Source organism: Gekko japonicus, unplaced genomic scaffold (genome assembly GCF_001447785.1).
Source record: "Gekko japonicus isolate JY-2015 unplaced genomic scaffold, Gekko_japonicus_V1.1 scaffold851, whole genome shotgun sequence".
NCBI lineage: Eukaryota > Metazoa > Chordata > Lepidosauria > Squamata > Gekkonidae > Gekko > Gekko japonicus.
In genome coordinates, this window is record NW_015172579.1 from 28,203 (window position 1) to 55,811 (window position 27,609).

The window sequence follows — 27,609 nt, forward strand, 5'->3', positions numbered from 1 at the left end:
AAATGTCAGGTACTACAGCCAAAGAGCCCGGAAAATCTACAACAACAACTAATAACCTTAATTTAGTTCTGGAGCACGTCATTAACCCTTAACAAAAGCCATCATATATCTGGATACTGAGGTGTGGCTGGGGGAGTAGAAATGGATGAGAGAAAACACAGTCTGACATAGAATGCTTCCCTGTGTTTGAGGCCTGGAATGGGTTGAGGATTATATTTATTAACCAAACTACACAATGGATGCCCTGTACCTGACCTTGTTGACTTAAAGGTTTTGATGTAATGAGATCAGAGATGCATCATTCGGGGAAACTGGCAGAAACAGTTTTCTCGGGCAAGGGTCCCCAGCATTTTTCAGCCTGCAGGCACCTTTAAAATTCTGACACAGTGTGGTGGGCACAACCACAAATGGCTGCCAAAAGAGGCAGAGGCAACTCTAAAATGTCGGAGTGAGGTTATGCATAGCTCTAATAGTTACTCTGACATTTCAGATAGAAGCTGTGTTTAACAGTATTCCTTTTAAAATGAACATATTGCCTTAAAATATTTTCTTGCATACACACATTCCTGTATACCTTCAGTCACACTTGTGGTATGGCCGCAGCTGCTACCAAAGCAACATTTAAAAAAAACCTGCAGAGCCAATCAGGAAACGGGCACCACGTTGGGGACTCCTGCTTTAGGACAAACGTATAAACCACATGTTTATCCCAAGCAATTGGCACCATTCCAGTTGATGAGACATGATGTGGTAGAAGTAGCAGTGGGAAAAAAATTCAAGGCAAAAAACTAGCAGATGTAGTAAAAACGGTCGGACTGTAGTGGTAAATCTAGATCTCTACCCATTCTCAATCTTGTATATCCCCTTTGAGTCTTTGTGACAGACGATTTCAAATGAACAAAACATCAAGTATGCTATGGGGGTGGGGAGAGAGAGACCCAATGTTCACTCAGCTCAACCTTGGGCTTCAATACAATACAAAAGTATAAGAAGCTCCATCTTTTTTATTTACATTTGTTATCAACAGTATTGCTCAGTACTGCAAGGCATGTCTTGGGGCTACATGAGCATTCAGCTGAATTGGATCCCTATCTATAAAGAAAAATGGTTCCTTGTTTGGCTCTGAGAAATAAAATCGTTAGTTCAGGCTGCAGAGAGGCCTACAGAAATCTTCCCAGTGACGGTTGGGAGACAGAACACAGTGACCTTGCCAGCGAAATCATTTGCAGCTGAAGTGCTAGGAATTACTACCTCGCCCTGGTCCTTCCAATGAGCACATTCTAGGCAACTGATGTTATGGGGCACCTGGTGGGAAAGGGCGGGACCTAGCTGCAGTATGGTTTCGTTCCTCTCCCCCTCTGGTCCATCCCAGGACATCACGTGCCTAGTAACATACAGAGAGTTACATCATCTCTTTAGCTTCCGATTGGCCTAACAGGCCTGAGGTCAATCAGAGACCTCTCCATAAACCTAGTTAGCCTTTGCATTATGGCTGAGGCTTTCTGACCACTTGGCACTGAAACATGTCAGTGGTTGTACAGCTCCCTTGACTGATATCCATCTTGATTGCTGCTTGGAAGGGCTATGCCCTGAACATTTTGATTTGCTGGAGCTAACTGCCTAAGCCGAACCATAACGGTAATTTGGAACCTTGACTCTATGTTTTAGCTATGCTGGGTATGCTCAGGTTTAATTATTTTATTCCTTCACAGTCTTGCCTTATTTGAATATTTTTGCACTTTAAATAAATAGCTATATTTTTATCCTGTTGTGGTTTTTGCCTTCATTGACCTCAAAGCCTTCTTCCAGAGCCTTGGCTCTTGATCACCTACCAGCTAACTGTTTTGTGTTTGGAAACTCAGTCTGCAGTCCCACTCTGCAGGGCTGACTTTTCTTGATAATTCCCTGAGAAGCTGGGAGACTTGTCCTTTCCCTCCTAGGCTGCTGGGATAGACTGAAAAAACTGGTGGCACCTACCAAGACTAGGATGAGATTTAGTCTCTCTCTGGTATTTTGTAACTTTGCTTTGCTGCAGCCTCTTTGTACCAAAAGTCCTTACCCAGGATTGGGACAGGGACTTTTGACACTACCCATCTTGCCTGCTGAAATACTTTTAAGAATGCTGTATCTGTAGGGAGCGGTATAACTTTCACTACTTAATACTTGCTTCAAGAAAGGCATAAGGAATCAAGGGGGCAAAAAAGGGAGCAACTGAAAACACAGAGAAAAGAACTCTAATATGACCAGTTTCCAAATATAAATAATGTCCTTCAAAGTATTTTAAACCAGCAATCTAACATGCTAGTCTGACATACAAAAACAAATTGAAGAACCACAGCCAGTTCCTTTCAGCCTCAATGCCAGCTCCCTTTAAATAAAGTAGGGACTTCAGGTCACTGTCAAGACAGAGCTTGACAGGGACCTACCTACCTAAGGGACTGCCTTTCCCCACATGTCCCCCGGAGAGCACTAAGATCAGGGTCTCAAAATCACCTGGCCCTACCAGGCCCTAAAGAAGCCAGGCTAGCTGTGACGAGGGCCAGGGCCTTCTCAGTGGCAGCCCCGCACTGGTGGAATGGGCTACCGGATTACATCAGGGGCCTGTGGGACCTTTTACAGTTCCGCAGGGCCTGTAAAACTGAGCTCTTCCACCAGGCCTTTGATTAGGGAGCCGCCCCTTCTAACATCTAGGCCCTGGCCCCAACACCAACTTAAATATTGTGATTACTAGCCTGACAAAAACCCAGACTACAGCGGTAGTTGATTACCTTGGATGCTGTGAATACCGCCATCATCTATGAATGTACGAGCACTTTAAGACATGTTTTATTATTATATTGTTGTGCTTTTATTTAATTCTGTGTTTTTTGCTGTTTTAACGTATTGTGTGTAAGCCGCCCTGAGCCTGCCTCGGCAGGGAGGGCGGGACACAAATCAAATAAATAAATAAATACATACCTCTATCAGCTGTGGGGCACTTAAGACAGGCATTTCATTAAGGTTTAATTCTCTCTCAGCCAACAACTGCTCAGGTAGAGTCTCCTGGTGCAGCAGAAAGTGCTCTTGTTCAGCCATTTCTTGTAAGACAAAGGATGATACGTATTACTTTAATTTTCCAAAGTTTTTGTTAGTTTAATGTGTGAATTTCATGCTCCTTGGAGGTCTCCATCAACTTTGGATTTACTATATTTCAGAAAGATCTTGGTATATTTTATTTGGAACAAAGAAAATATCTACAGTCACACTGCCTACACATAAAATAAGTGTATTTTTAGAAAATTAATCTAACCGACGATGGTCCACAATGAGTTACAGAGAAACATTAGAGGTTCTATGTGATAAAGCAAAGTGTGTATAGTCCAAATCTAACCTAGCAGATAACAAACCCTTTGTACACATCTAAGGGTCACTCCTTATTTAGAAAAGTGCTTTTTAAAACCATCTATCAATGTTCAAAGTGGTCCCCCTCAAAACAATAGCTTATTTAAATCTCTACCAATTACTTTTTTAAATGGTAGAAAATGAAGACAATAAAGTATGATTAAACATATTTCCTTTTCAATGAAACGTTTAAGAGACTGCAAGCCCACTTGTGGGGTAGGGGATATAAGATTAATTAATAAATAATACATAAAAATAAAATAAAGAGGGGACTGCCACCATTTATGCAAAAAAGTCATTAAAAATTACCTTCAATTTTTTCATTTAGTATCACATCTGATATGTCAGAAGCCAACACAGCTAGCTTACTCAAGCCAAGCAGAGTTTTCTTCCTTGCAAAGTACCGAGCTTCTGTATTTGCTAACTTCTGCAGTGTTCGGTGAGCCTAACATTGGAAAAAGAACTGAAATATTGAAGTTACATGGTAGATAGAACAAAAATGCAACAATATAGAGATCTAAATAAATGATTTAAAATTATTGCTTTTGTAGTTATATATAATTATGTTTATTTATTTGGATTTGTATCCCACCCTCCCCGCATAGCAGGCTCAAAGCTGGTTCCATCAGATACAGTAAACAATATAGAATATACAAAGAATTAAAAACAGGGGCGTTAAACATGTGGCCTGTGGGCCAGATCAGGCCCTCAGAGGGCTCCAATCCAGCCCACAAGGATCTGGCTGTTTCGTGCTTCCTTTTCCAGTTCTGCTGCTGCTGACACGTTGCAGCTTGCTTTGCAAGACTCTCTTAATCACACAGGAGAGATAGATAGGCAACCCTCTCCTGTGGGATTGAGAGAGTCTGGTAAAGCACTGGCTGAGCCTCCTCCTCCTGCCAGGGGGGGGGAGGGAACGAGCCAGAGCTTGCTTCCTGGCCAGGCTGCAGGAGACAAAGGGAAACCTTTCTTTCCTTCCACTGGCTGAGGCTCCTCCCCGAAGGGAGGGAGGAAGCAAGGGAGAGCTTGCTTTGCTGGGCTGCCTCAATCCCACGGGAGAAATACTAGGCACCTTTAAGAGCAACAAAGTTTTGTTCAAGGTATGAGCTTTTGTGTGCCTTGCTACAGTGTGTGTGTGTTTTGTCGGACTTCTTATACTGTGTGTGTTTTGTTGGGCTCCTCATGCCAGGGCTCTCTTGGGTGCAACCAGGTTGCCTCCCCCTTTTCACTGTATTCATGCCCCCATGATACAGTCTCAGTAAGAATGCAATGTGAACTATTTTAGAGGAGCAATAACAAGAAGCCAGTGAGGTGGATTAGGCTGAGAGTGTGTGTCCAGACCAAGTTTACCCAGCACATTTCCTTTGTAGGAAGTTGTAGTTATTTCTCTGGAGAAGATCATAGTTTTGTAGACAAACAGCCCAGTCTGTGTCAGGATGCCTTCTCATGTTCTGACCAGTACATGAAACAACTTATGTACAAAAGGTTGCAATGCCCAGCCATTTCATGTTGTTCCCTGGGTCCTAGGCTGAGCATGAGATTTCTGTAATGAATGTCAATAAATCAAAAGGAGGTTTGCAGCTTACAGATACACACCTGTGCCACAGCACAGACATTTTGATGCGGTAATGCAGAGCAAGAGGTGTCAGTTATCAGAGACTATTAAATAGACAAAATATTGCAAGAGTGCTAGTGTTTTAAGCATGTTTTATTTAAAGTTTAAAAAACCTTTAATTGTGTTTATCTGTGTCCTTTGTAAAGTTTATATTTCCACTGCCTGGCATTACATTTTATGACACACATGGCCTGGCCCAATAAAATCTCATTTGTCAGATCCGGCCCTCATAACAAATGAGTTCAACACCCCTGATTAAAAACAACTAAAGACCTTAATAAAATACAACAACATTCCTATGATAAAGATTCTGGTCAAAGCCTCACAGATACAGTCTATTTCGAGTTTGGGTCCCTAGATGATGATACAGATCTAACCTGCTGAGGGGGAGGCCCAATAGAGAAGGGGGGGATGTCCACCACCCTAACAAAAAGCCTGATTTATAAGCTTCATCTTCAAAGCTGAGACTAAACAAGAAAATACTTTTCTTCCTATGCTATGCTAACAATTATATAAAATGCTTCAGAAGAATATAATGCAGAGGCAGTTGGACTGCTAATTATAAAGAACAACACAGATTACAACATGGAACCTGAAAATCACAAATCAGGACAGGATTTGAGGTATGTGAGTATTTCAGAAAGACATGATTACTTGAAAGTAATCATGTCTACTGAATCTTTAAAAGATCCATAAAGCATTCAGAATCAACTTTCTAATGTTGTAAACCAACAAAATGTTAGGAAAATGGATAAAAATTTAACAAATAATAGTGGGAGACAGCAACCCCTGTCTGAGTAAGTCTTCACACATCTTCCCTGCTTTCCCCTGCCTACCAGCAGCCATTTCTGACTCTAGGAAAGCTGACTGTCTGGATCACAGGACCTACACAGAATAAATCCCACACAGGTTGCTGGGCTGCAGAAAGAAGCGGGTGAAATCCCTTGCCTTTTCCTGTCAGACTCAGCAGAGCTCAGCGGATTGTAGAGACAGCTCCACCAACAAGAGAGGCGGGAAAGGCAATTTGGCTGCCCTCTCCTCTTCTGCTTCCCCATGACCACCCACTGACTTATGGGGCTATTACTCTCTACAGAGATCTTGCAAAGCTGTGAATCATCTTTTTCAGGTTCAGAGATGGCTGCTGGGGGAAGGGGACAGAAGGGAAGATCCAGAAGGGAAGATACCAATGCTTTCTGCTGATGGACTGCTGGAGCCAATCCAATACATTCCACAATTAAAAGGATCAGGAGGAAGAGGGATTCTACTAAAATTACAGTTGGCTCTTGCAAATTTGGAAAACATTAATATAGAATTTATTCACTAAATTCTTATTCCTTTCTTACGTTTATGGATGTTTTCTAGTTAAACACATCACTCTGTCCAGCAAATTAAGTTCCAGAGCCTTGCATCTTTTCCTTATCAGTTTCCCATCCTGAGTAAAGGATACTGATAGATTCTCAGAAGAGGTTACAGAATACCCAGTCTCAATCCTGTATTCACATGCAGTTAATGTATTCACATACAGTTTTCCATGAATTTCTGAGCTATTTTTAACAGATCAATGATTGTGAACAGGGAACATTCAGCCCCCAAGAGAGTGAGCTAAAGATCCTGGGAGATATTGAGAACTTGGGGGGCACTTGGGATTTCTAAAAATCCCTTCTCCCTATTTGCAATGGTTTTTTGATATAAAGCCAAGGATAGTTGTTTCATCCTGCTCAACCCAGAACTTAAGCTTTCTCCTGTCAGTCTTTTAAAAAAGGGCCCATAGTAAACTAGAATCAAGTACAACATTAAAGAGCTGGCTGATGACCATCAGTTCACAAGGGTATGCCTGAGAATTGCATACCATATGCATATATCGAAGAAGAAGAGGAAGAGGAGGAGAATTTATACCCTGCCCTTCACTCAGAGTATCAGAGTGGCTTACAAACTCCTTTCCCTTCTCCTTCCCACAACAGGCACCCTGTGAGGAAGGTGGGGCTGAGAGAGCTCTTTCCAGAACTGTCCTTGAGAGAACAGCTCTGACAGAACTATGGCTTGCCCAAGGTCATCTAGCAGCTGTAAGTGGAGGAGTGGGGAATCAAACCCGGTTCTCCCAAATTAGAGTCAGCACACTTAACCACCACACCAAACTGTTCTGTGTGCAGCGCTATTTTTATATCCTAATTTATTATTTTTACATTGTGGGTGGTGAGGCGAGCAAACAAAAGACAACTGGTCTGAAAAACCAGAGCAGTCTGTTTCTTACGGTAGCCTTTGTGAAAGAAAAGCAGTGTTACAGGTGAAATTCCAGAGGGTCTCTACCAAGGGACAGGCTATTATTTGTCATAATTAGGAAAACATACCTTCTCCAGATCATGGCTGTTGATGTCATGTAGCCAACTGAGATGCTCGTGAGCTTGTAAGAAGTTGGCCAGCTGGCCTTGCTGAGCAATGGGCTGTGATAACAGCTTTCCTCGTTTTCCCTTCTCCAAATACCAACGAAATAGGAAATCTGAAAAATTCTAAAAATTGCAATTACATAAGCACTTGCTTCACAGAACACAGCCGAACTGCAAAACTGATTGGTGCTAAAAATAACATTTCTAAAGAGGAACCCCCACACACCCATGGGACAACTTTCAATAGGAGACCTTCCTAAAAGTGCTACCATCTGCTACAAACAAGGTTGTCATTTAAGAACAGTTAATTATGGCTTTTAAATAAATATTTTCACATGAACACAGGACACAGCACTGTACTGTAGTATAAAAGCTATTGCTTTTAGCAAACCAAGAGTGGCATGTAATAACTCAGTTACAGAGGAGCCCCCAAAGTAGCCAGCACATTTAACATACAGGATTCACTCTTTATAACATAATGATCTCTTATCTCTGACTGTGGATGATTTTTTACTCAAGAGAATAAAAATTCACCGGGACGAAGCCCTTCTTATTCTTCCCCAACCTTTCCCATCAACAACTTATAGGAAATACAGCTAAACATGAATAGGTCATTTCCATTTGTTACTTCTGGCCATTGATAGTCTTCAAAGCTTATTGAAAGAAAACAGAACAAACACACTGAAGAGTAGTCAGGCTCTATTAAGGTTGTTTACTTTGCAAAATGGAATTCTTCCCAACATGAGGAAGACATTGTTCCCAAAGCACAGCATCCTTATAGCCTCAACTACAACTTAGAATTGCTTGAGACGACACAAGAAGACAATCCTCCCCCATTCACCACTTTCTCTTCCTATGGGAGAACAGCCTCTGTAGCATACAACTTATTCAGCTGGCAACTAAAGGCTACTTACTAGAAATGTTATGCACAACCCAAAGAAACCCAGTAATAGTCTATTGCTTTCAGAGCAAGTATGGATACTGGCTAGAGCGCTGGACTTTAACTAGGGAGACCAAAGTTGAAACCCCTACTCAGCAATCAAGCTTTCTAAGGGGGCCTTTGAGCCATTTCATCATCCCTCGGTCTCATCGACTTTACAGGGTTGCTGTGAAGTTACAATGGGCAGGGACTATATATACTGCTCTGAACTCCTTGGAAGAAGGATGGGGTAAAATTGAGACAAGAGTACCTGATCAGCAAATTGGGTTATGTATCGTTGTAGTCTGTTCTGGTTATCAGTCAGCTCACATATTTGTATCAAAATATCAAAATCACAATATTTTTCTGCCAGAAGCGCAGCTAACTGGTGCTGCCCTAGGGAAACTGGAAAAACCAATAAGAGCAAATGCTCAGAATCAAACACGTTTATCTTGCCAACACCCCTCAGTACAGACAATAAACATTCACATCATGACAAAAACATGGTTTTTTTTAAAAAAGCGGTATACAGGTCACTGATATTTAATTTACCCCCCCAAATTTCAGATGTGTGCACAAACATGGACAGTGGGGCAGTTTAGCTCTGGATACCACATATTTGAACCAGTTGATCAGGATGCAGTGACAAGTTACATAGATTTGCCAAAGCCTCAGAAGATTTTATCTAAACAGGTTCGTCTTACTTAATTCAGAATAGTATTCTGCTGCCACTTTAAACAGTAACGCTTGTTTGCCATTTGTGGGCAATTAAAAAGCAAGACAGATTTGTTGTTGTGCACATATCACATTTGTTATGCTCCAACCATTCTGAGCAGCATGATATCCAATTCACATCAATGTGGTAGGAGACCTGCACTATAGAGCCAAAGAAAGGAAATAAGCATTGAAGAAATGTTTAAAGGTTTACAAACTGGCAGGGCAGACCATTGCTAGAGAGAGTCTTTTTGGCATCTGACATTTTATTTAAAAAGGGCACATGACTATTCCCACACTTTATGGTTTCAGCTGTGGGTGCTGAAGAGAGGGAGAAATGCCACTGCCTCTACGGAGATTATTCCAAATGTTCACCAAATAGCATGGGCATTTATTTTGCCTTTCAGGCTCGAATTAATAGGTGCCTCTGTTATTTAGCATTACACCTAATCCTGGACCCCCAGATATTGGATAAAAAAATCTGTATCATGGGGCCATGTACAGATGGCGGGGCGTTTCTATAAGCCTGGGGAACCCCCCACATATGTAGAAAAATCTGACAACATTTTAAAAAATCCAAAGCAAAGAAGTAATGTCTGTACTTGTGCAGATCTTGCCACTAAAACAAAAAAAATGCTGATGGTCAAAAGCTGAGCATTTGAAAAAAAATAAGGATGGCCAAAAGGAGAGGGAAAGCAAAGAAGTGATGTCTGTACATGTGCAGATCTTGCCACTCAAACAAAAAAAAAATGCTGATGGTCAAAAGCTCATAGTCAGTATTACAGCTGAGCATTTGAAAAAAAAATAAGGATGGCCAAAAGGAGAGGGAAAACCCTCCAGGGAGAACAAGAAGAAGTGAGTACCAGCAGGGGGATGAAATTTCTCCTCCCTCTCGAGTTCTCACAGGTTCCTGAGTACCAGCAGGGGGATGTCTCCTCCCTCTCGAGTTCTCACAGGTTCCATCTTGTGCAATTATATTCTTGGGCACTTAGAATCACAATATATGTGATGACAACAAATATTTGAATGCTGGGGCAACAGGCTTTTTCTGATTGAGAGAAAAAATCAGCTTTGCATTTTCTCATCTTAAAATCCAGTGCAGAACATGAAGATGATGTAAGCCCTTTCCATATATCTGTCTGCAATGGACTCAATTCCCCCAGGTGTCCCCAGTGTCCATGTGGCTGGACAAACATCTGCAGTGAAGTCCTTCATGTATACAAGTGCACACGCACAGGTTCCTCCTTACAAACAAAGGATGATCCTGACTGCATTGAGGAACATACACTAATGCATTTAAGTGCATACTGGGACTCACTGCAGATGTTCAGCTGAACACACACAGACATCTCACTCACCCTCTACATACATCTGAAGGTAGCTGATGCCTTCCATCTACACAAGGTTATGCAGTTTGAGGCTAATTCCATCAAAATCTTTTTGAAATATAAAGAAAAGCCCTGGGCTGGAATGCAAAATGCAGAGTGGAGATAAAGTAGCACTACACATGGATAAACTCTCATCTGCTGTTAAAAGGGTAGGATGATAATCTGAAGTTGAACACCAGAATTCAGAGGAGTACACAGGCACGGTGATTGTTCATCTAAGCAGCTGTTCAACAAAACTTCTTCCCTACCTCTTCAACTGTTTTAGGATTTGGGTGCAGGAGTATTTTAAAAAGGAAGTCGGAGGATGCTTAAGCAAAAACTTTAGAGATAATTTTATCAGTGTGAGATTCTGTATTTTGTAATCACGCTTTGCAAGTTGTTTCCCACATTGTAACCATCTTAAGGAAAAAACATTCCTTGCTAGGTGTGAATTTCATCCTTTTAGCATTTACTTTTATGACTTGATGCTGCAAGCAAAGAGAACTGTGCCATGAAAGCTAAATATTACTTGGGGGGGAGTATTCCTATTTCATTTCTTTTTGTTGGATTGCAAGCCATTGGGAAGGACCGTAAGAAGCTTGTAACATAGTATTAGCCCTCTAAATAATAGTAACAGCACTTACGTAGTGGCAACAGAAGTTCCGACCTTTTCTGTATATATTCCATTTCCAGACTGCTGTACCGTTCCTGATACTCAGGGCTGCCCACAGACTGCAGCTGGGAAACATAGCCATCCAGAAACCAATCTAGTAGTGCCACCAGCTGTTCTATCACAGTGCAACGAAGGTTACTGCTGACTTGAGGATAGACGACTTTCAGAATAATTTCATGTTGACGTATAATTGTGGACCGCACAGCACCAGATGCTTGAACAAATGGGAAAAAACAGTATCTTAAAACCTTCATATTTTACATAGTAATGAATATGGACATATGATAACGAGGGAAAATTAAAGGTAAAAATGTAATATGCAGAAGTAAGCTTGTTAACTACTTCCAGAGTTAAGACAGCTCAAAGAGAAAAAAGGTGAGCATTATTCTAGCTGAATAAAACCTAGAGGAAAGAACATCTCTCTCCCTCAAGCTTAGTGTTAGTTGTTATAAAACAGGCCTGCCTAAGTAGGATTAATGTTCCTTCTTTTGTACAGAACTGTAATACTGTGAAGTCTAAATTACTGAGCAATATACCAGTCCCAAGGACATGTTCAGAAGCTTCCATATTTGCTGGAAACGACATCTGATATACATTATTCTAGTTACACAGAATTCAGGAAACTATGGATTTCAGCCTCCTATGCGTAGGATATTATGCTACAACATTCTTAGCCTTGGATCGTACAAACACATTTATACATAGCATGAGAAGAGATCTGGTATCAGCTTTGTGCAGATTCCACCTATCATCTTCTGTCTCTCCACTCTACACAGGAAAAACATAATGGAAGAGTGGCTGAAAGACCAGACATACTTACAGTGCAGACAGCCATGTCAATTCTAAACTAGTACACTATAAGATCAGCTAGCCCAGGTGCTCAGGGTGAGCATGCAAGAAACAAAAGGCAAAAAAAAATCCAAAGGTGATTTTCCAGAAAGAACAAGTTAATTGGTAATAGATTTCCTCCTCTTACTGCAGACTGCTTTGCCTTCCATGCTATTTCTCAGGGTCCCCTGTCCCCCTGGGGGATCATTTGAGGGATGCTCAGTGGTCAAGGGTGGGGGCACAAACAGGTTCATTCCACTTGTGGAAGTGCTTTAGGTTGGCCAAATGTTAACTTGTGGATCCAGCCCAAACAATTTAACACTAAAAATTCAGCTTCCTCCTCTTAGTTATCGCAGCAGTTTTTTAAAAAAATAACACAGAACTCAAGTGGGGGCAACTATATGTGGCAAGTAAAGTAATTTTTGGTGTGTAAGTATTATATAATACAGAAACATCACTTTGTAAAATAGTACCGAAATATCTTAACAGTTTCATGATTTTTACCTGTCCATGGAACATACTCTGGTTCTGTTTCTCGGGGCTCTCTTATTGTATATAAAGAGGCTTTAGACTGGTGTTCATGGACAGCAGCTTGCAGCATATCCTAGAAATTATTGACAAAGAAAAAGTGGTGGCTTAACAACAGGAGACCAAAGTAACTTACTTTTTCAGTACTTGCTAATTTAATGTTCTATTTATTTATTAAAAGCCTCCAACTCTGGACACTGGACATCACTCTGCTGAATGGCCAAGGTCAGCCCACCCCATCCTAGTACATTACAATAATCTACAATGGAATTTACCAAGGCATGGATGATATAACCCTGTTTCTTGGTCTTAGTAGGAGGCAATGCTGGCAAATCAGTCATTGCTGTCAGAAGGCACTCCTGGCCATGGATGCCATGTAGGTTCTAGAGCAGAACCAGATCCAGGTGCATCCCCAAAGTCTGAACCAGATCCATCAAAGGATCAACGGGTAATCAGGGTCTCCCCCATCATACCTCTGTCTTGTCTGGCCTGACCCAGAGTACATTAATGTTACATGCTGATCAACTGTATTGACATTTTCATATTTGACAAACATTTGACATTTGGGTACCCTGAATTAAGATTTTAAGCCATGTCCCACCTTTTTCTATGCACTTTTATTTTAATTGCTACTGCAATCTTTTCCACAAGAACATAAGACCCCAATGGTCCATGTAGTCCAGCATACTGTTTCACACAGTGACTAACCAGTTATCCTAGAGGGCCAAGAAACAAGGCACAAAGGCCAAAGCCTTCTCCCAGTATTGACTCATAGTACTATCATTCAGTTGACAGAAAAATACCTTTACAAATTAACATTTTTTTCTCCTTCCTCCTTTTTATGCCATCAGTATACACTCTGGGGTCCTGTTTCTTACTAAGCACTAAATTAGGGCATCACCAAAAATCAAAAATTTAAGCAAAATGTTGCGCTCTCACACTGATATGTATGGACCAAAAAAAGTATTTCAAAAGGGAATTATGCCCACAGTTTACCAGGTCAGTGGACTGATTTTTTGCAATACTTTTGCCATTTAATACCTTTATGATATTGTTTACATTGATAACCATTTCCGCACAATCATCTGAATCAATACGTGTTTCCTTCAAGAATTGCTCCTCTTCTTCTAGTAAGCATTCAAAAATAGTATCTATCTGTGACACCTGAAAAAGAAACCCAAAAAGTAACATTGACACTTTATATATTTTATGGAAGAGTGTATTTTACATGCAGGACTGTTGGAGTTAGCAAAACAAATCTTGACAGAGTTTTTGCCATTTTATTTTTATCATTAAAATCAAGCCTTTTCTCCCCTAGCCATAATAAAGTGGTAGTAGCTTTCCCAGTGGAAAACAATTCAGTAATCTTTACACCCATGAGAAGTTTGGAGGCTCACATAATGAAGATATGCTAAAATATTATTCACATAGTTCAATTCTGTTCATAAGAACATTAAGATTAGATTAGAACAATGGCCCATTCAGTCCAACACCCTATGTCACTCAGTGGCCAAAACCCAGGTGCCATCAGGAGGTCCACCAGGAGGGCCAGAACTCCAGAAGTCTCCCACTGTTTAAGCACCAAGAATACAGAGCATCATTGCCCCACATAGTTCGCATAGCTACTGTTTTGTTTTCAGATTTCTGGTTGGTTCCAGATTCTACCATTCAAATCCTACTGCTTATAGGTAATCTCATCCTGTTGCTTGTATTGATTTACACCAGTTTGGTGTAGTGGTTAAGTGTGTGGACTCTAATCTGGGAGAACCGGGTTTGATTCCCCACTCCTCCACTTGCACCTGCTGATGTGACCTTGGGTCAGTCACAAGCTCTGGCACAGCTGTCCTTGAAAAAGAGCAGTTTGTGTCAGAGTTCTCTCAGTCCCACCCACCTCACAGGGTGTCTGTTGTGGGGAAGGGAAAGGAGTTTGTAAGCCGCTCTGAGACTCCAAGTGAAGGGTGGGATATAAATCCAATCTCTTCTCTTCTCCTTCTTCTTCTAATCTGCCTTGAGTCCCAAGTCAGACTATAAATAATGTAAATAAATAACCTAAGTATCTCTCCTTATATATAATTGAATAGTGGGTGCCAAAGTTCTAATTCTAAAATGCACTCCCTTAGTGTATGGCTGATGGCACTGCTCCTCAGCATATATCGCCACCAATCAGAAGGCAAAGCCTTGGTCCCGCCCACACCACAACTGCTACGACAACCTAGTCTTTTGCATATGGAAGCTGATTGGACTTCACTCCATTCCACACCTCAAACTCCCCCCCTCGCAAGGCAGTTGGAATGTCAGTTGCATATGGAATCTGCTGTATTCTGGTGGTGTGCAGGTCCCAGGTTCATGTTTTAAAAGCAGACTGACACTGTTTGCCCAAAGCCAGAGCACTCTTCCAGAGCCTCTTTCTAGATCCCGTTGTATTTATTTCCACAACGGGCCTTATTTCTAGTTCACCTATAATTTTAGCTTATGAATAGTGTCTTTAACTTACCTCTCTAAAGAATACATCTGCAGGAGTTAGACTAGGCGGTATGTCACTTTGCCTTCGGTTCAAAGCAATTTGTATTGCAGCGTTCACTACATCTGGCAATCTGGAGTGATAGTTCTTGAGAACAATGGCTGCCGATAACTTTTCAGCATGTTCACAAAGCAATAACCGAGTTGCCATTGGCAGGCCTCTTATTGGAAAACTGCGCAGACGTGAAAACAAGCCAACCTTGAACAGAGAAAACCGTACATAATTTTTTGCATCACACTGTGTATCAGCACCTATACTACAGAACAGGAGCAGGCAGAAAGTCACTCAGGAGTGACCAATCACTCTCCCGGTAATTAAAAGTAATTCTCTGCTCCTCCTCCAGTACTGTTTTAATCACTCTCTAGCACTTCCCTATAAAAGCTGCTGCAGCAGCTTCTCTCCGCTTTCTCTTTCATGTAAAGAATGAGGTCCATGTGTACATACATGAATCCTTGCTCTGGATGGGAAAGTGGTGTACTATCAACTTCCCCCCCTGCACCAAAGCTACTATTTCCTCCCCCAAGCATTACAAACCTGCTCTGAAACTATATATTTTTTATACATTGCCATTTTGAGACTGGCTGTACCCACCAAGCCATTTTGTAATGGATAGCCCCAAAGCCTCAGCTCCCAAAAACATAGCTTGCTCTCTTCTGCTTCAGAACATAAAGCTACCTACCTGACGAAGAAAGTCAATGAACAAAGAATGGGCTTTTGTCTTGTTTTCCAGCTGACGAAGAAGAATGAGGGATGAATGAGCGAAAGTAGCAGCTTCTGTACAAAAATGTTTTGTGGAAAAATTGAAATTTCAGTCCAAATGTATTGCTTTTCTAAATATAGTCCTTTTAAATATGTTCAATCAGATTACGTAGCTACTAGCATATAAACTTTCTTTGAATTTATGATAAGCTTGCAGTTAGGGTTAGGGTTCACCTGCCTGAATACTTGGATATCTGTTTTATAAGAGCATTCAAGCGCACAGTCCCCAAACTATAACCTGAAGTGCAACAATCCCAGAAGTTATATTAACAAGACATATTTGAACATGTCATTTAGTTCAAGGTGTTAAAATAGTTTTTGTTTAGGAACAGACCCATATACCCCTTTCTTTCCAAACTGTGGAGATATTACAATGCTTATATTTCTTTATATTCTATTGTCTGAAACTTCAATTTTACAGGAAGTTCTTACCTGGTACAGATTCAGCCCATCGTGGGTCAGATGAAGGGTAATCATCCACTAAGTTCACACTGATCTGGGTCACAGCTCTGTCCAGTTCAGCATCCTGATCTGCATCTGGGGGAAAGAGCTCATTGATGATGGTCTGTGCGTTGTCCAAATCATTCCTGCAGTGAAGAGAAAGGCACAATGAATGAGCTTTTATAAGGACACAACGTCAGCCTGTATAACCCAACTTTTTGTTATCCTGTTTTTAGAATGTAGTTATTGCAGTGCTGCATTTAACACTTCTAAAGAATTTTTTTGAAATCTTCAGTATCACTCTGTGAAGTCAATGACATTATGTACATGGCCACTCTGAAGCCTCCCCCCACCCCTGGGCACCATCCCCCTGCAGGGGTACAATCTTCTTCCCACAGTGCCAAAGATGAGTTACCGTGACACCCTGTAGCCTTGGCCATTCATCACCTCTACCTGCTCACACCTAGATGCTGGGGCTGCTTTCTCAACCTGAGTTCACCTCCCAGCACATTAAGCTTCTGTCCTGGCCATGGTACCCTTCCTGCAGGTTAAGCCAGGGGATGGGGTGGGAGCCAAGCTGCCTGGGTCAGGTAGGCAAAGTTGCTTCTGACTTCCCACTAGGCCAGGAATGATCCAGGAGACTAGGTACTCCATAGCTTGCAAATATAATATGGCTGGTTTTCCAACAATCCTTAATACACAAATGGAAAACTTTTAAAGGCAAAGCGGGTAACTTGATTAAAATTACTTCACACCACTGATATTGTACCTACATACCCTGCTATCTAAATGCATTTTGTACCTGCAATATTGTAAGAAAGTTGTTTTCAACAATTTAGTCTTATCTTCTTGTGATATAATATCCATTCCAGAAGTAACATCAAATTCTGGACCCTGAAGTATAAGAACAGAGAACAAAATTATCAGTCCTTCAGGAGGAATAATCTTTCCCCAAAGAATAACGTAATGTGACCAAAGATTCAAAACTGTCAGATTACTCAATAAAAGCCACCACAGGGATTCCATCTTTACCCCAAGTCAATCCTGTCAGGACAATACTTTTCCTGCTAGTCATACAAGTGTTCCATCTATTTATTACCTCATAATTTGATTCAGCTACAGATGAAGCAAGAGAATCTTCAAGGTCTTCAGGAAGCAAGGAAATATTTTCCCTTGAATATATAGCTATGAATCCACTTTTTCTGGTGAAAAAAATGGGAAGTCCAGCACAGGAACCTGCTCCCAAAATTCTGTCTCCTAAATTGAGAAAAAAGCATGTTGTACTGTGAAAATAAATTGAAGATTATTATAAACAAGACCACCAAGGTTTTGAGGGCTCTGAAATCAGACCTTAGATGAGAAAGGAAAAAGACACTTTATAAATAATTCCTTACATCTGCAATGACCTCACTGCTATGCAGCACAATTTGTGTTTTCTTGTTGAGCTTACCTACAGGAGTGGCAACACCAGTGTGATTTCACTCCTGGAATGCATCAGCACTCAAATGCATACTGTGCCTTCAAGTAGCCTTGTACTATTCTGCCTTACTAATCAAACTCTATGCCTAATCAAGGATCTTACATAACAGCGCCTACATCAAGTATTTGAAAGGGTGACTTCCAAAAGCCTATGTCCTACATCTCATCTCAGTTCTGACTGCCTAAGTTTTAGTCACTCTTTAAGATCCAAGGTTGGAAGGAAAGCAGAGACAGCCTTGTGTGCAGCACAGGACCTTAATGCTTGTGAATCTAAGATGGCAAAGATTACCGTCTTGAACAAAATCTTAACACAGTGCTGCATTCTAAAGGTTCTCCTGCCAGTTTTAGAGCCTGTATGCTCAAAACTGTCTACATAGGCAAGTCTAGGAAGCTTACATACTGAAGGTGCAGCAGCAGTTGTGGAAATCAGAGTGCAGGAAATTTCTGTTCACAGGAGCGTTGGTATCTTGCATACATGAGCTCCAGAAACACTACAGAGCTTGCGCAAGTTGAACCTATTCTAACCAATTTATAATGTATGCATTTCTTTAAAATCAGTAGCTTTCTTTAGAGCATGAGGAGGAATGTCGATGATATAACCATGTGTGGTTATTCGAAAGTCTCTCTCATGCCAACTCAAACCACCCCACTTCAAACTTAATGCCGACTGCCAAGACTTATGCCTATGATTTTTCTAAAAAATCAGTAGTTTTAATCTGTTAAATGTCTGGGTTACTTATGCATCTAACCTTGAAGAAACATGACAAAACTAGGGGGGAAAGTAGAGAGAAAATGACAGAAATGGAGCCAAAGCTTAATATAAACACAATACACAGCAGAGCTCTCTGACAGTGCCCTTTACAAACCATCTGTGTAAAACTGAATACCAAACCAAATACCAAAGTCAATTAAAATGAAATAGAGAATAATGGAGCAGCATTAGTATCAGGATATATTAGGAAGTTTTTATTGGATTTTTGTACTGCCAATGCAACTACAAGAGGTTATAGTACAGTTCAGGCTTGTTTTGTGTAAAAAAAACCCTTTACCTTGAGCACTGAATGTAATTTTTTCCTGTGGCAAAGAAATTCTTCCAGTTCCAGTTGAACAAGCAAATATTTCATCTTCTGTGTAAAGACAGGCAGCATGGCTGGAGAAGTCTGGAACTACTACTTTACATATTAGTTCTTCAGGCTGAAAATATTAGAGGCTACACTGTGACACTGAGAAGAAAAGAGTCACTGGAAAAGACAATAATGCTAGGACTCTTGGAGGACATTCATTCATGGGGTCACCATGTCAGAAGCGACTTGATGGCATTTGACACACACACATATACACTCTTTCTTACATGAACAAACCATAATATTTGGAACTAAGATGTTAGAGAAAACAAGTATTCTTTCAACGTTACACTTAGCACAAATGCACAGGTGCCAGCAGGGGTCATTTCATAGAAAAGAGCTAGGGGAACTCATTAGCATAACTCATTAGCATATGCCACACCCCCTGACATCACCGGAAGTGTGTCATAAGGCCACATCCCCTGACATCACCGGAAGGAAGCCCCGCGAAGGCCCTCCCTGGCCCCAGGCAGGCAGGGGTGGGGAGAGGCAGAGAGGAAGCAACTTACCCTCCATCTTCTCCTGCCTCCTCCTGGCTGAATGAGGGCCGGAAGTGGGGCAGCCGGAAGCAGGAGGCGGGGCTTCGTCATGTGCCCCACCCCCCGTACCTCACCCGGGGGAACTGCGTTCCCCCGCGTTCCCCCCCGAAATGACCCTTGGGTGCCAGACCTGTGGTTTGTGTGTGGTCTACTGCTTTGCAATAAGATATACAAGCAGGGATCTGCAAAGACTTGTGAGAGGTCACTCCATTTTCCCCTGCATCCCTTCCCCACACTATTTCTAGCACCCCTCATATCACCTTGCCTTTCTCTACTTCCCACTCTTTCTTTTATCTGCTTTCCCTTTTTTTAAACTGCTGCCATTTTCTGCTTTATTTATTATTTTCTTCACTTATACCCTATTTTTCAATGGGGACTCAAAGTAGTTTACATCATTCTCCTCTCCTCCATTTTAATCTCACAACAATCCTGTGAGATCAATTAGGCTGAAAGAAAGCGACTGGCCCAAAGTGAGCCAGCAAGCTTCCATGGCAGAGTGGGGCTTTGGCATTCTAACCTAACCATTACACCACACTGCCTCTCAGCTTCCCCCCCCATCCTTCTCCTGGCAACCTATCCCTAGTAAAGTCTGGCCAAGTTCCAACAGATGTGGGGTGTAAAGTTGCTCAGAAGAGTTGTGTGGTGACTGCTGCTGGGCCTGGTCAGGCAAAGTTGTACAAGGTAAGCAGAGGCAGCCAGGGGACCCAGGTGAGCTGTGTTGCCTCAAGATGTAGCCACTGGGCCCTGGGTGAGTTGCACAAATTACACGGTAACAAGCCAGGCCTAGTCCTTATGAGTCCTCCCCTCCTCCCTTTTACTGACAGAAACCAAGGTTTGAAGGCTGGCCATATTGTTGTGGTTACCAAGCAACTTCCACAATGGCCAGATGGCATTCTTTTCCTAAAGGCAGGTGCTGCTTTTCTTACTTTGAGGGACTTAACCTCCCCCAGAAGTATTTTTGAAGGCCTGAGATTCTTCTGCAAACCTGGGCTTTTCTCAGGTTTGTGAAAAGATCTGTCTTGGTCTGTTCACGGCTCCAATCTCTGGATTTAAATATCCACAGATGGGGCTATGCTGAGTATTACATATATTTATTGCATGCATATGCTTCTACTTGAATTGTCTTGTATACCTTAGGCACTAGGCTATATAATAGAACACACCCCTCTTAATCTCCCATCACAAAAAAAGTTTTACAATGGCCAACACAGGCCAAACTAATTCATACAACCTAGAAATATCTAATTTCTTAACACTAATGCAGAGTAAAATGTCTTGCACATTTGGACATACCAACTTATATCCAACCAACCAAAGGAAAGAACATGGATTCTTCCTAAGTTCCTGTGTGACCCACTCACCCCCCGTCCCTTTGGATCCTGCAAAGATTATTCCTTGGGTTGTAGGACCTACATGGATGAACAACCGTGTGGGGCCAGGAAGGCTGCAGTGAAGAAGGATCTGAAATTGTTCCCTCCTCCCTCTCAACAGAAGAGGGAGCAATTTTACCCCCTCCCCTGGATCCATCTGCTTGTCTCCATACCCAAAATACCAAGATTAATCTTTCCAGGGAGCAGAAGAGATTGCAGAGATGGAGGGTGATGGGAACTTGGGGGAAATCTGTGTACTGGTGATGGGTTAGATTTGAGTCTCCATTTTCAGTCACGCACACTCAGCCTTCCAATTCAGATGTACATCTATGGATATAGCCAGAGGCAGTTTCATAGTAAATGAAGAGGAAAACATGAGGAAGAAAAAGCATCTCAGCAATACAACCTATTAAAATGTTTTGCTAAAGAAGGTATTTGATGCTGTATACATATCTAAACCTCACAAGCCCTCTCATTACCAAATGACTTAATCTCAGTTTTATGCATTTCTAATCAGTCTTTGGAAACATTTAAACATAAAGCAAAATGCTCATTTAGCACAGAAATTACCTGAAAAGGTGGATTATACTGTGTGACCTCCACAGTTACACTGTCAGACATTTGATAGCCACTGTCCTCTACTGTTATCAAAGTGTAGTAGGTGAGACATGGTTGGTCGCTAAGATGCCAGGCTGCAGCCAAAATCACCACCCCATCACTATTTATGGGAAAGCAACACACAAGAGATTAGTGTCCAGTTCTCTTGCATCTTACATAAACTTGCATACACACTAGGATTTAGAATGAGAAACTTTTCAAACCAGCAAATTATACATGCAGGTGGACAGTATGTATGCATCTTGTCTGAAATGCTAGTTCTGTACTTGCAACAGCTGTATTTTATGCAACAGAACAAAGGCAATATGCAAAAGAACAACAGAACAAGTGGGGAACCCTTGCTGTGAACTAAACAAGAACTTACCAGTTTTGCTGCAAATCCAAATACTGCACGTTCACATCTCTTTTAATTTCTTCATAGTTGCTTTCAGAACCCTGTACAAATAATAGATATTTATAATGCCAGAAATAAAAATGCTACATTTTGTTTGCCAAATTTACTGTTTCTTACCCAAATCGCATCCATGATGTTTTCTCTAAGCACTCTAGTCATATCCCAGCTGAGAATGTGACGCTCCGTAGAATCATCTATTTCCCATTTGTGCAGATTTGAGCTGGTCATCGCATAAAATATTGAATTCTTTCTGTCCCAAAGAACACTAGAAAGCTGAATTACAAAACAATTATAAATAAATACTAGTATATTTAATACAACTATATCTTGATTGAATGTTTCTACGAGTAATGAACAGAATTGCTTAATGCCCTGGCTATAAAAACCAACATGTCCTCTGCAAGCCCCCTCTTTTTACAGGCTAAATACTGGAGTAAGAGCCACAATATACTGGACCATGAGAATATGTGCACTGCAGGGCTTAGCCACAAAATAACATAGCACAGATATTGTGTTCCCCTTTACTGATGGCACAGGTGGCTAAGATGTTAGTGTGACACATTCTGAACAGCACTCCTAACTGCAATGACTTTACTAGTTGGAAAAAGAATGGCATTTTCCAAGCAACGACACTGGACCTTGAATGCTGGGAAAAATACAGTTTGCACAACTTAGAAGTGCTTCTAAGGGGGTGAAGGGAAAGGAGTTTGTAAGCTGCTCTGAGACACCTTTGGATAGTGAGGGGCGGGGTATAAATCCAATCTCTTCCTCTTTGAGGGGAAGGATGCGATTCTTCAGCAACGAACAAGTGATAATTGCACATTTGGTGCATTACAGAAATCTATGAAAGCATTCATATTTGGGGGGCTTTAATGTTTCATGCACATTTACTGAAATATTTAAAAAAAACACTTACTGCAGCATCACTGCTAGGAGACAAGATCCCCAGTAGAGAAGAAACCCTTCGGCCTATGCCTGAAAACATGCCTTGTCCTTGTGGTAGACCATGCTGATGAATCTTACCAGTACTGTCTGGTGTCAGACGCAGAAACTGGCTCCTTGAAGATGACAAAATAAAGCTTACTCCCTGGGGAAAAAATTGCCAGTTTAGAAGACAGATCCAGTACTGCCTTTCTGTAGAAACAGCATAAAGTTTGCTTTTGTTTTTAGATACAGAATGCAAATTTGCTTTAAATCCAACTCAAAATAAACTTGTTCAATTCTACAAAAATTATAAAGAAGCCCCCCTTCTCTTGTGGGTAACTGAGTTAGATTCAGTAATCTGCAATCCTTGCATGAATGGGGCCTTCCCCACTTTCTCTTACCCCTAGTGGTCCCCTTCTGGCCCTGGGAAACTTTATTCCCAGAGGGTCAGGAGACCCATGCAGAGTAATAGCTATGTGGGTCGGGGGACTGCAGTGATGAGAGCAAAATCTGTCCCTCCTCTTCATCAATGCAGCCCCCTGACCCAGGTGGCTATAACTTCATGTGGGTCTTACAACTCTAGGAATCAATTTTCCCAGGGTCAGGAGGGACTGCAGGGGGAAGGGGAATATTTATAGCCATTTGCTTACAGATTATTAGATCTAGCCTTCACTAAATGACAAGTAGTAATCCGGTTTTTATGGAATGTTAAAATAAAAGTTACGGGAATTATTTGACCTTACAGTTTTTACTTTACCTTTACAGCAGTTAGAAAACTGCAGAGAGCACCTCCAAAGTCTACAAATGTTTCAGTAAAGGAACTTTCGTGCACGAGGGTGGGCCAATAGCGTATTGATCCTTCAAAAGTGGCAACCATTACTGACACAGACTTGCAAAGACAGAAAGAAAGATACAGATTAGGTAAGTACTCTTGAGTTCCAAGGCATTTTTACAATACAAACATAAATTTCAGTATCATGGCTCCCAGACAGGGTGTACAATTATGTGACAAGATGAGGAATCTCTAATAAAATAATCTCAGCAGTGCAACAAAACTGCCACATGCATAGTTCTGTTTCAAAGTAATTTAAACACTAAGTTGCACTGAAAACTCCTCCTTTAGGAAAAAATCCTAATCAGAATTTAGACAGACAACAGAACGTTAGTTCAAATTTTGCTGTGCTTATTTTTTTCTGGATGAAAGGGTTTTCCTGCAATTTATTATTTCAAAAATAGATAGTCTTAAAGACTGAAAATCAATATAATCACATTATAACATAAAAAGACACATTCAATAAAAACACTACTGTTCAACTTATAATTTTAACTGCATTACAAGTATAATTTTCAAATGATCCCAGGACAAACTACATTTACAAGTAATTTCCAATAGTTAATAAGTTGAAATTGCTCACCTGTAAAGAATATGTTTCACCAGGGAGATTAAGACAAGATATTGCTACTAAGCTTGAACTCTGCAGATAGTCACTAGGTGGCAACTGCAGTTCCTTGCACACGGATAACTACAAAACAAAAAGAAGTATATCTTTTGTTATGGTGATATTTCAGATTAGAAAAATGTATTTATATTACAAAAGATACCCTAAACGCTATTTTAGAGAGGTTTTCAATTCTTATGTTTGAAATACACAGCCAGATCTACTTAATTTCCTCTTCGTGTTATTCATAAAACCACCTTTATTCCAGTAGAAAAAAAGAGTCCAATAGCTCCTTAAAGACTAACAAAATTTCCAAGCAGTCTTGACCATGATATGCATATCCTTTTTTATTAGGTTAGACAGTTCAAGAAAATGCTATCACAAGTAGACCTGAATTCAACACAGATAGAGGTACAACAGGAAGCACAAATTCCTTATGTTTCTCTGTCATCTATAACATCTTTGTCATTTTTAACATCTATAAAGACATACAAGAGTTCCCAGTGTGTGGAGCACAAGCACACAAAAAATTCATTTTAGATACAACAGAGAAGTAGGCAGAACAAAAGTGTTTTGTATTCCTCACTCATCCTTAAGTTAAGGTCCAGTTCTCATATAACAGTAGTTGCTATGGCAAACATCTTTGCACACTGAACAACTACAGATGAAAGTTTCCATGACTGATTGCTCCTCTGCACGCAGGGAAAACTTTATCTCATAGAGAAGGATTCTAGTCTCACTCCCTGCACAACATACCAGTTTCATATATTTGGGACCTTTTTTGAATATGAATGCACATTTCATCATGTGATCCTTCACTTGCAGTTTAAAGTGGTACTGTCCGTACACAGGTTTATCATCTTACTAGTTCTTCATGACAGCTTGACAATGCAATGCTATGAAATGCCCAGTGAAATCAATGGTATTAGACTGGAGTAAAGTTGTGCAAGAATGCACTTTAAGTCTACCTGTTATGGAATGAAGCAAGTTTTTGGTTTACCTAGGTAACCATATCCTTTGTAAACAAAATGCAGTCAGTTCACCTAATGGAATATGGATTCACTTTTGGCAATGTTACAAACAGGCCACACAAACTATATTGCTCATCTCCCTTATACATAAAAGCCGAATGGTGGTGGCACTTCTCTAGAACATTCCACACACTCCAAAATCAGTTCGCTCTCTGATCTGTCATTCAGAAGGTCTCCCTATCCACTGGCTGCTTTGCCTGAGTCCTGCCTCCAACATTCTAAACATTTTGCAGTTCCTTTCCCCCCCATAGCCAGTCAGAACACAGAGGTTATTTGCATATGCAGCCTCATTGGCCTCTGCCTCGGAACACAGAGGTCGTTTGCATATGCGACTTGATTGGCTTTTGCCTCTTACATTCTAAACAGTTTTGCTGTTCTGAGGTAAAATGTGTCCAATCTCCAGGTGAGGGCTGGAGATCACTCAGAATTCCAACTGCTTTCCAGATGGCAGAGATCAGTTCCCCTGGAGAAAATGGTGGGCTCTGTATCCTTATATGCTGCTGAGGTGGCCCCCATATGACAGCCAATGTGACGTAGCAGTCAGGGCTTCAGAGCACGGGAGAGGCTGCAGGTGTGTGGGAGGTGGAAAGCTGAAGAGTGAGGGGGAAATAAAGGTAGGTTGATGATTGGCTGGGAAGGAGATAGGGTTGCCAACTCCAGGTGGGAAATTCCTGGAGATGTGAGGGATGGAGCCTGGAGAGGGTGAGGTTTCAGGAGGCGTGGGACCTCGGACAGGTACAAAGCCATAGACGCCACCCTCCAAACCAACTATTCCCTTCTGGGGAACCACCGTTGCCAATCTCCAGGTGAGGGCTGGAGATCACTCAGAATTACAACTGTTCTTTAGGTAGCAGAGATCAGTTCCTCTGGAGAAAATGGTGGACTCAGTGTCATTATACCCTGCTGAGGTCGCCACAGCAAATTGACACTGAGTGTCCAAAGCAGGGGCACCCACCCAGAGCCTCTTTCTAGAGGTCGTTGTATTTATTTCCACAATGGGCCTTTTTCCTAGTTTCTAATAAGATTTAAAGGATGTAGTCTTAAGCACACTTACTTGGTAATCTCCTTAAAATCAAGCATGTCTTCTTCCAAGAAAGAATGAATAATCCTGGATACTCACTCATCCCTTTCATTATTGTTTGAATATATATTATATTAACAGGTAAGGTAAAGGTTCAAAGAGAATACACAAAACTCAAGCTTGTACTTTCAGTTTCACTTAATGGCCAAATATCTGACTCCAAACTATACAAGCTCTAAATCTTTCACAAAGAACACTGTCAGCAAACGTGAAAGAGGGAAACTGATGCTAACTTGCAGAATGCTGGAGCCTGAGTGTTGACTGGAGTAGGTTGTAGGGACCATGTTACTCCAGTCTTGTTCCACCTACACTAGCTTCCAATTTGCTTCCCAGCTCAATTCAGGGTTCTGGTATTGACCTTTGAAAGCCCTGTATGGCCTGGGACCAACATACCTTAAGGACCATCTTCTCCCATACAAACCTGACCGCTCACTTTGGTCAGCCTTGGTGGCCCTGCTTTGGTTGTCCCCACCAACTGAGGGCCTTCTCTGCCATCACACCAAAACTTTGGAACTTCCCCCCCAGGGAGACTTATCTGTTTCCCTGTTTTGGTGTCTGTCACCAGCAAGTGAAGACTTTTTTGTTTCATCTGTCATACCCCCAATAACAGTTTTGGGCTCTCCTTCTAGTGTTGTTTCTTTATGAGTTTTTAATTGAATTTTATACTTTAACTGCATTTTAATTGCTCTGTTTTAATGTTTTATGTCCACCACCTTGTGGACCCTAATCGGGTAGAAGGTGGCATAAAAATGTTTTAAATAAATAAGTAAACTTCAGTGGGCTTCATACTACTGGCAGTGTTTTGAGCTTACTTATTGTCCTGCTGTTTAAACGTTTTATTTTAAAGATCTACAACATCAGCACAAAAATCTACATTAGATACTGTAGCCTACTGTTGATTTACCTTAGCAACTGATGACTGACTGATCTTCCAAATAATCAGTCTGTCTCTGTAGACTAGCCAAGCCCAGCCACTTTCATCCAGCTGTATACTCACAAAGTCCTCAGCTAAAAGAACAAATTGATAGAAATAATGTATAAAAAACATTGATAACAAATCCTCCAGTGGCACTTTACATTATACTAGATGGCAATCTCTGTACCTAATACTGTTGTCAGACAATGATCATGTAAAACAACTAATTGAACAAATGTTATAGCAATATAAAAATAATAAAAGTAACATTGTCAGCAGTACCTCAGTAGATCACCACAAGCAATCTCTCTTGCATAATTACAAACGCTAGCCATGTATATCTGGATCCCAACATGCACTCTGTGCTGTTTAAAACAGGGATCCCCATCAATCTCTAGGGATGCTAATACCAGTTGTGTGTTCACGATAGTAATCAACAAGAGGGGGACCCGCGATACTCGCGGGGGGGAGAAGAGCTCCGTTTCCTCCATCCCCCCCGCTCGATCTCCCCGAGTCGGCGGCGGTGGCGGTGAGGCCAGTCCTCCCCCCCCGCCCGGCTCCGACCCG

General features: G+C 41.3%; 1 protein-coding gene across 1 annotated transcript in view; it reads right to left on the reverse strand.

The window, feature by feature from the left end:
- The window catches only part of NUP133 (nucleoporin 133kDa), a 39,894-nt gene that overhangs the window by 10,945 nt on the left and 1,340 nt on the right, over positions 1 to 27,609 (reverse strand). The window contains exons 3-22 of the mRNA XM_015421437.1: positions 27,031 to 27,134; positions 23,991 to 24,098; positions 23,333 to 23,464; positions 22,568 to 22,738; positions 21,769 to 21,924; positions 21,622 to 21,692; positions 21,210 to 21,357; positions 18,656 to 18,800; positions 17,227 to 17,384; positions 16,930 to 17,021; positions 16,119 to 16,273; positions 15,607 to 15,701; positions 14,901 to 15,125; positions 13,448 to 13,570; positions 12,383 to 12,482; positions 11,022 to 11,264; positions 8,568 to 8,701; positions 7,342 to 7,500; positions 3,691 to 3,826; positions 2,959 to 3,077 (exon numbers count right to left, since the gene is read on the reverse strand). Coding sequence (XP_015276923.1) covers positions 2,959 to 3,077; positions 3,691 to 3,826; positions 7,342 to 7,500; positions 8,568 to 8,701; positions 11,022 to 11,264; positions 12,383 to 12,482; positions 13,448 to 13,570; positions 14,901 to 15,125; positions 15,607 to 15,701; positions 16,119 to 16,273; positions 16,930 to 17,021; positions 17,227 to 17,384; positions 18,656 to 18,800; positions 21,210 to 21,357; positions 21,622 to 21,692; positions 21,769 to 21,924; positions 22,568 to 22,738; positions 23,333 to 23,464; positions 23,991 to 24,098; positions 27,031 to 27,134 — 2,774 coding nt within the window. The remainder of the gene's footprint in view (positions 1 to 2,958; positions 3,078 to 3,690; positions 3,827 to 7,341; positions 7,501 to 8,567; positions 8,702 to 11,021; positions 11,265 to 12,382; positions 12,483 to 13,447; positions 13,571 to 14,900; positions 15,126 to 15,606; positions 15,702 to 16,118; positions 16,274 to 16,929; positions 17,022 to 17,226; positions 17,385 to 18,655; positions 18,801 to 21,209; positions 21,358 to 21,621; positions 21,693 to 21,768; positions 21,925 to 22,567; positions 22,739 to 23,332; positions 23,465 to 23,990; positions 24,099 to 27,030; positions 27,135 to 27,609) is intronic.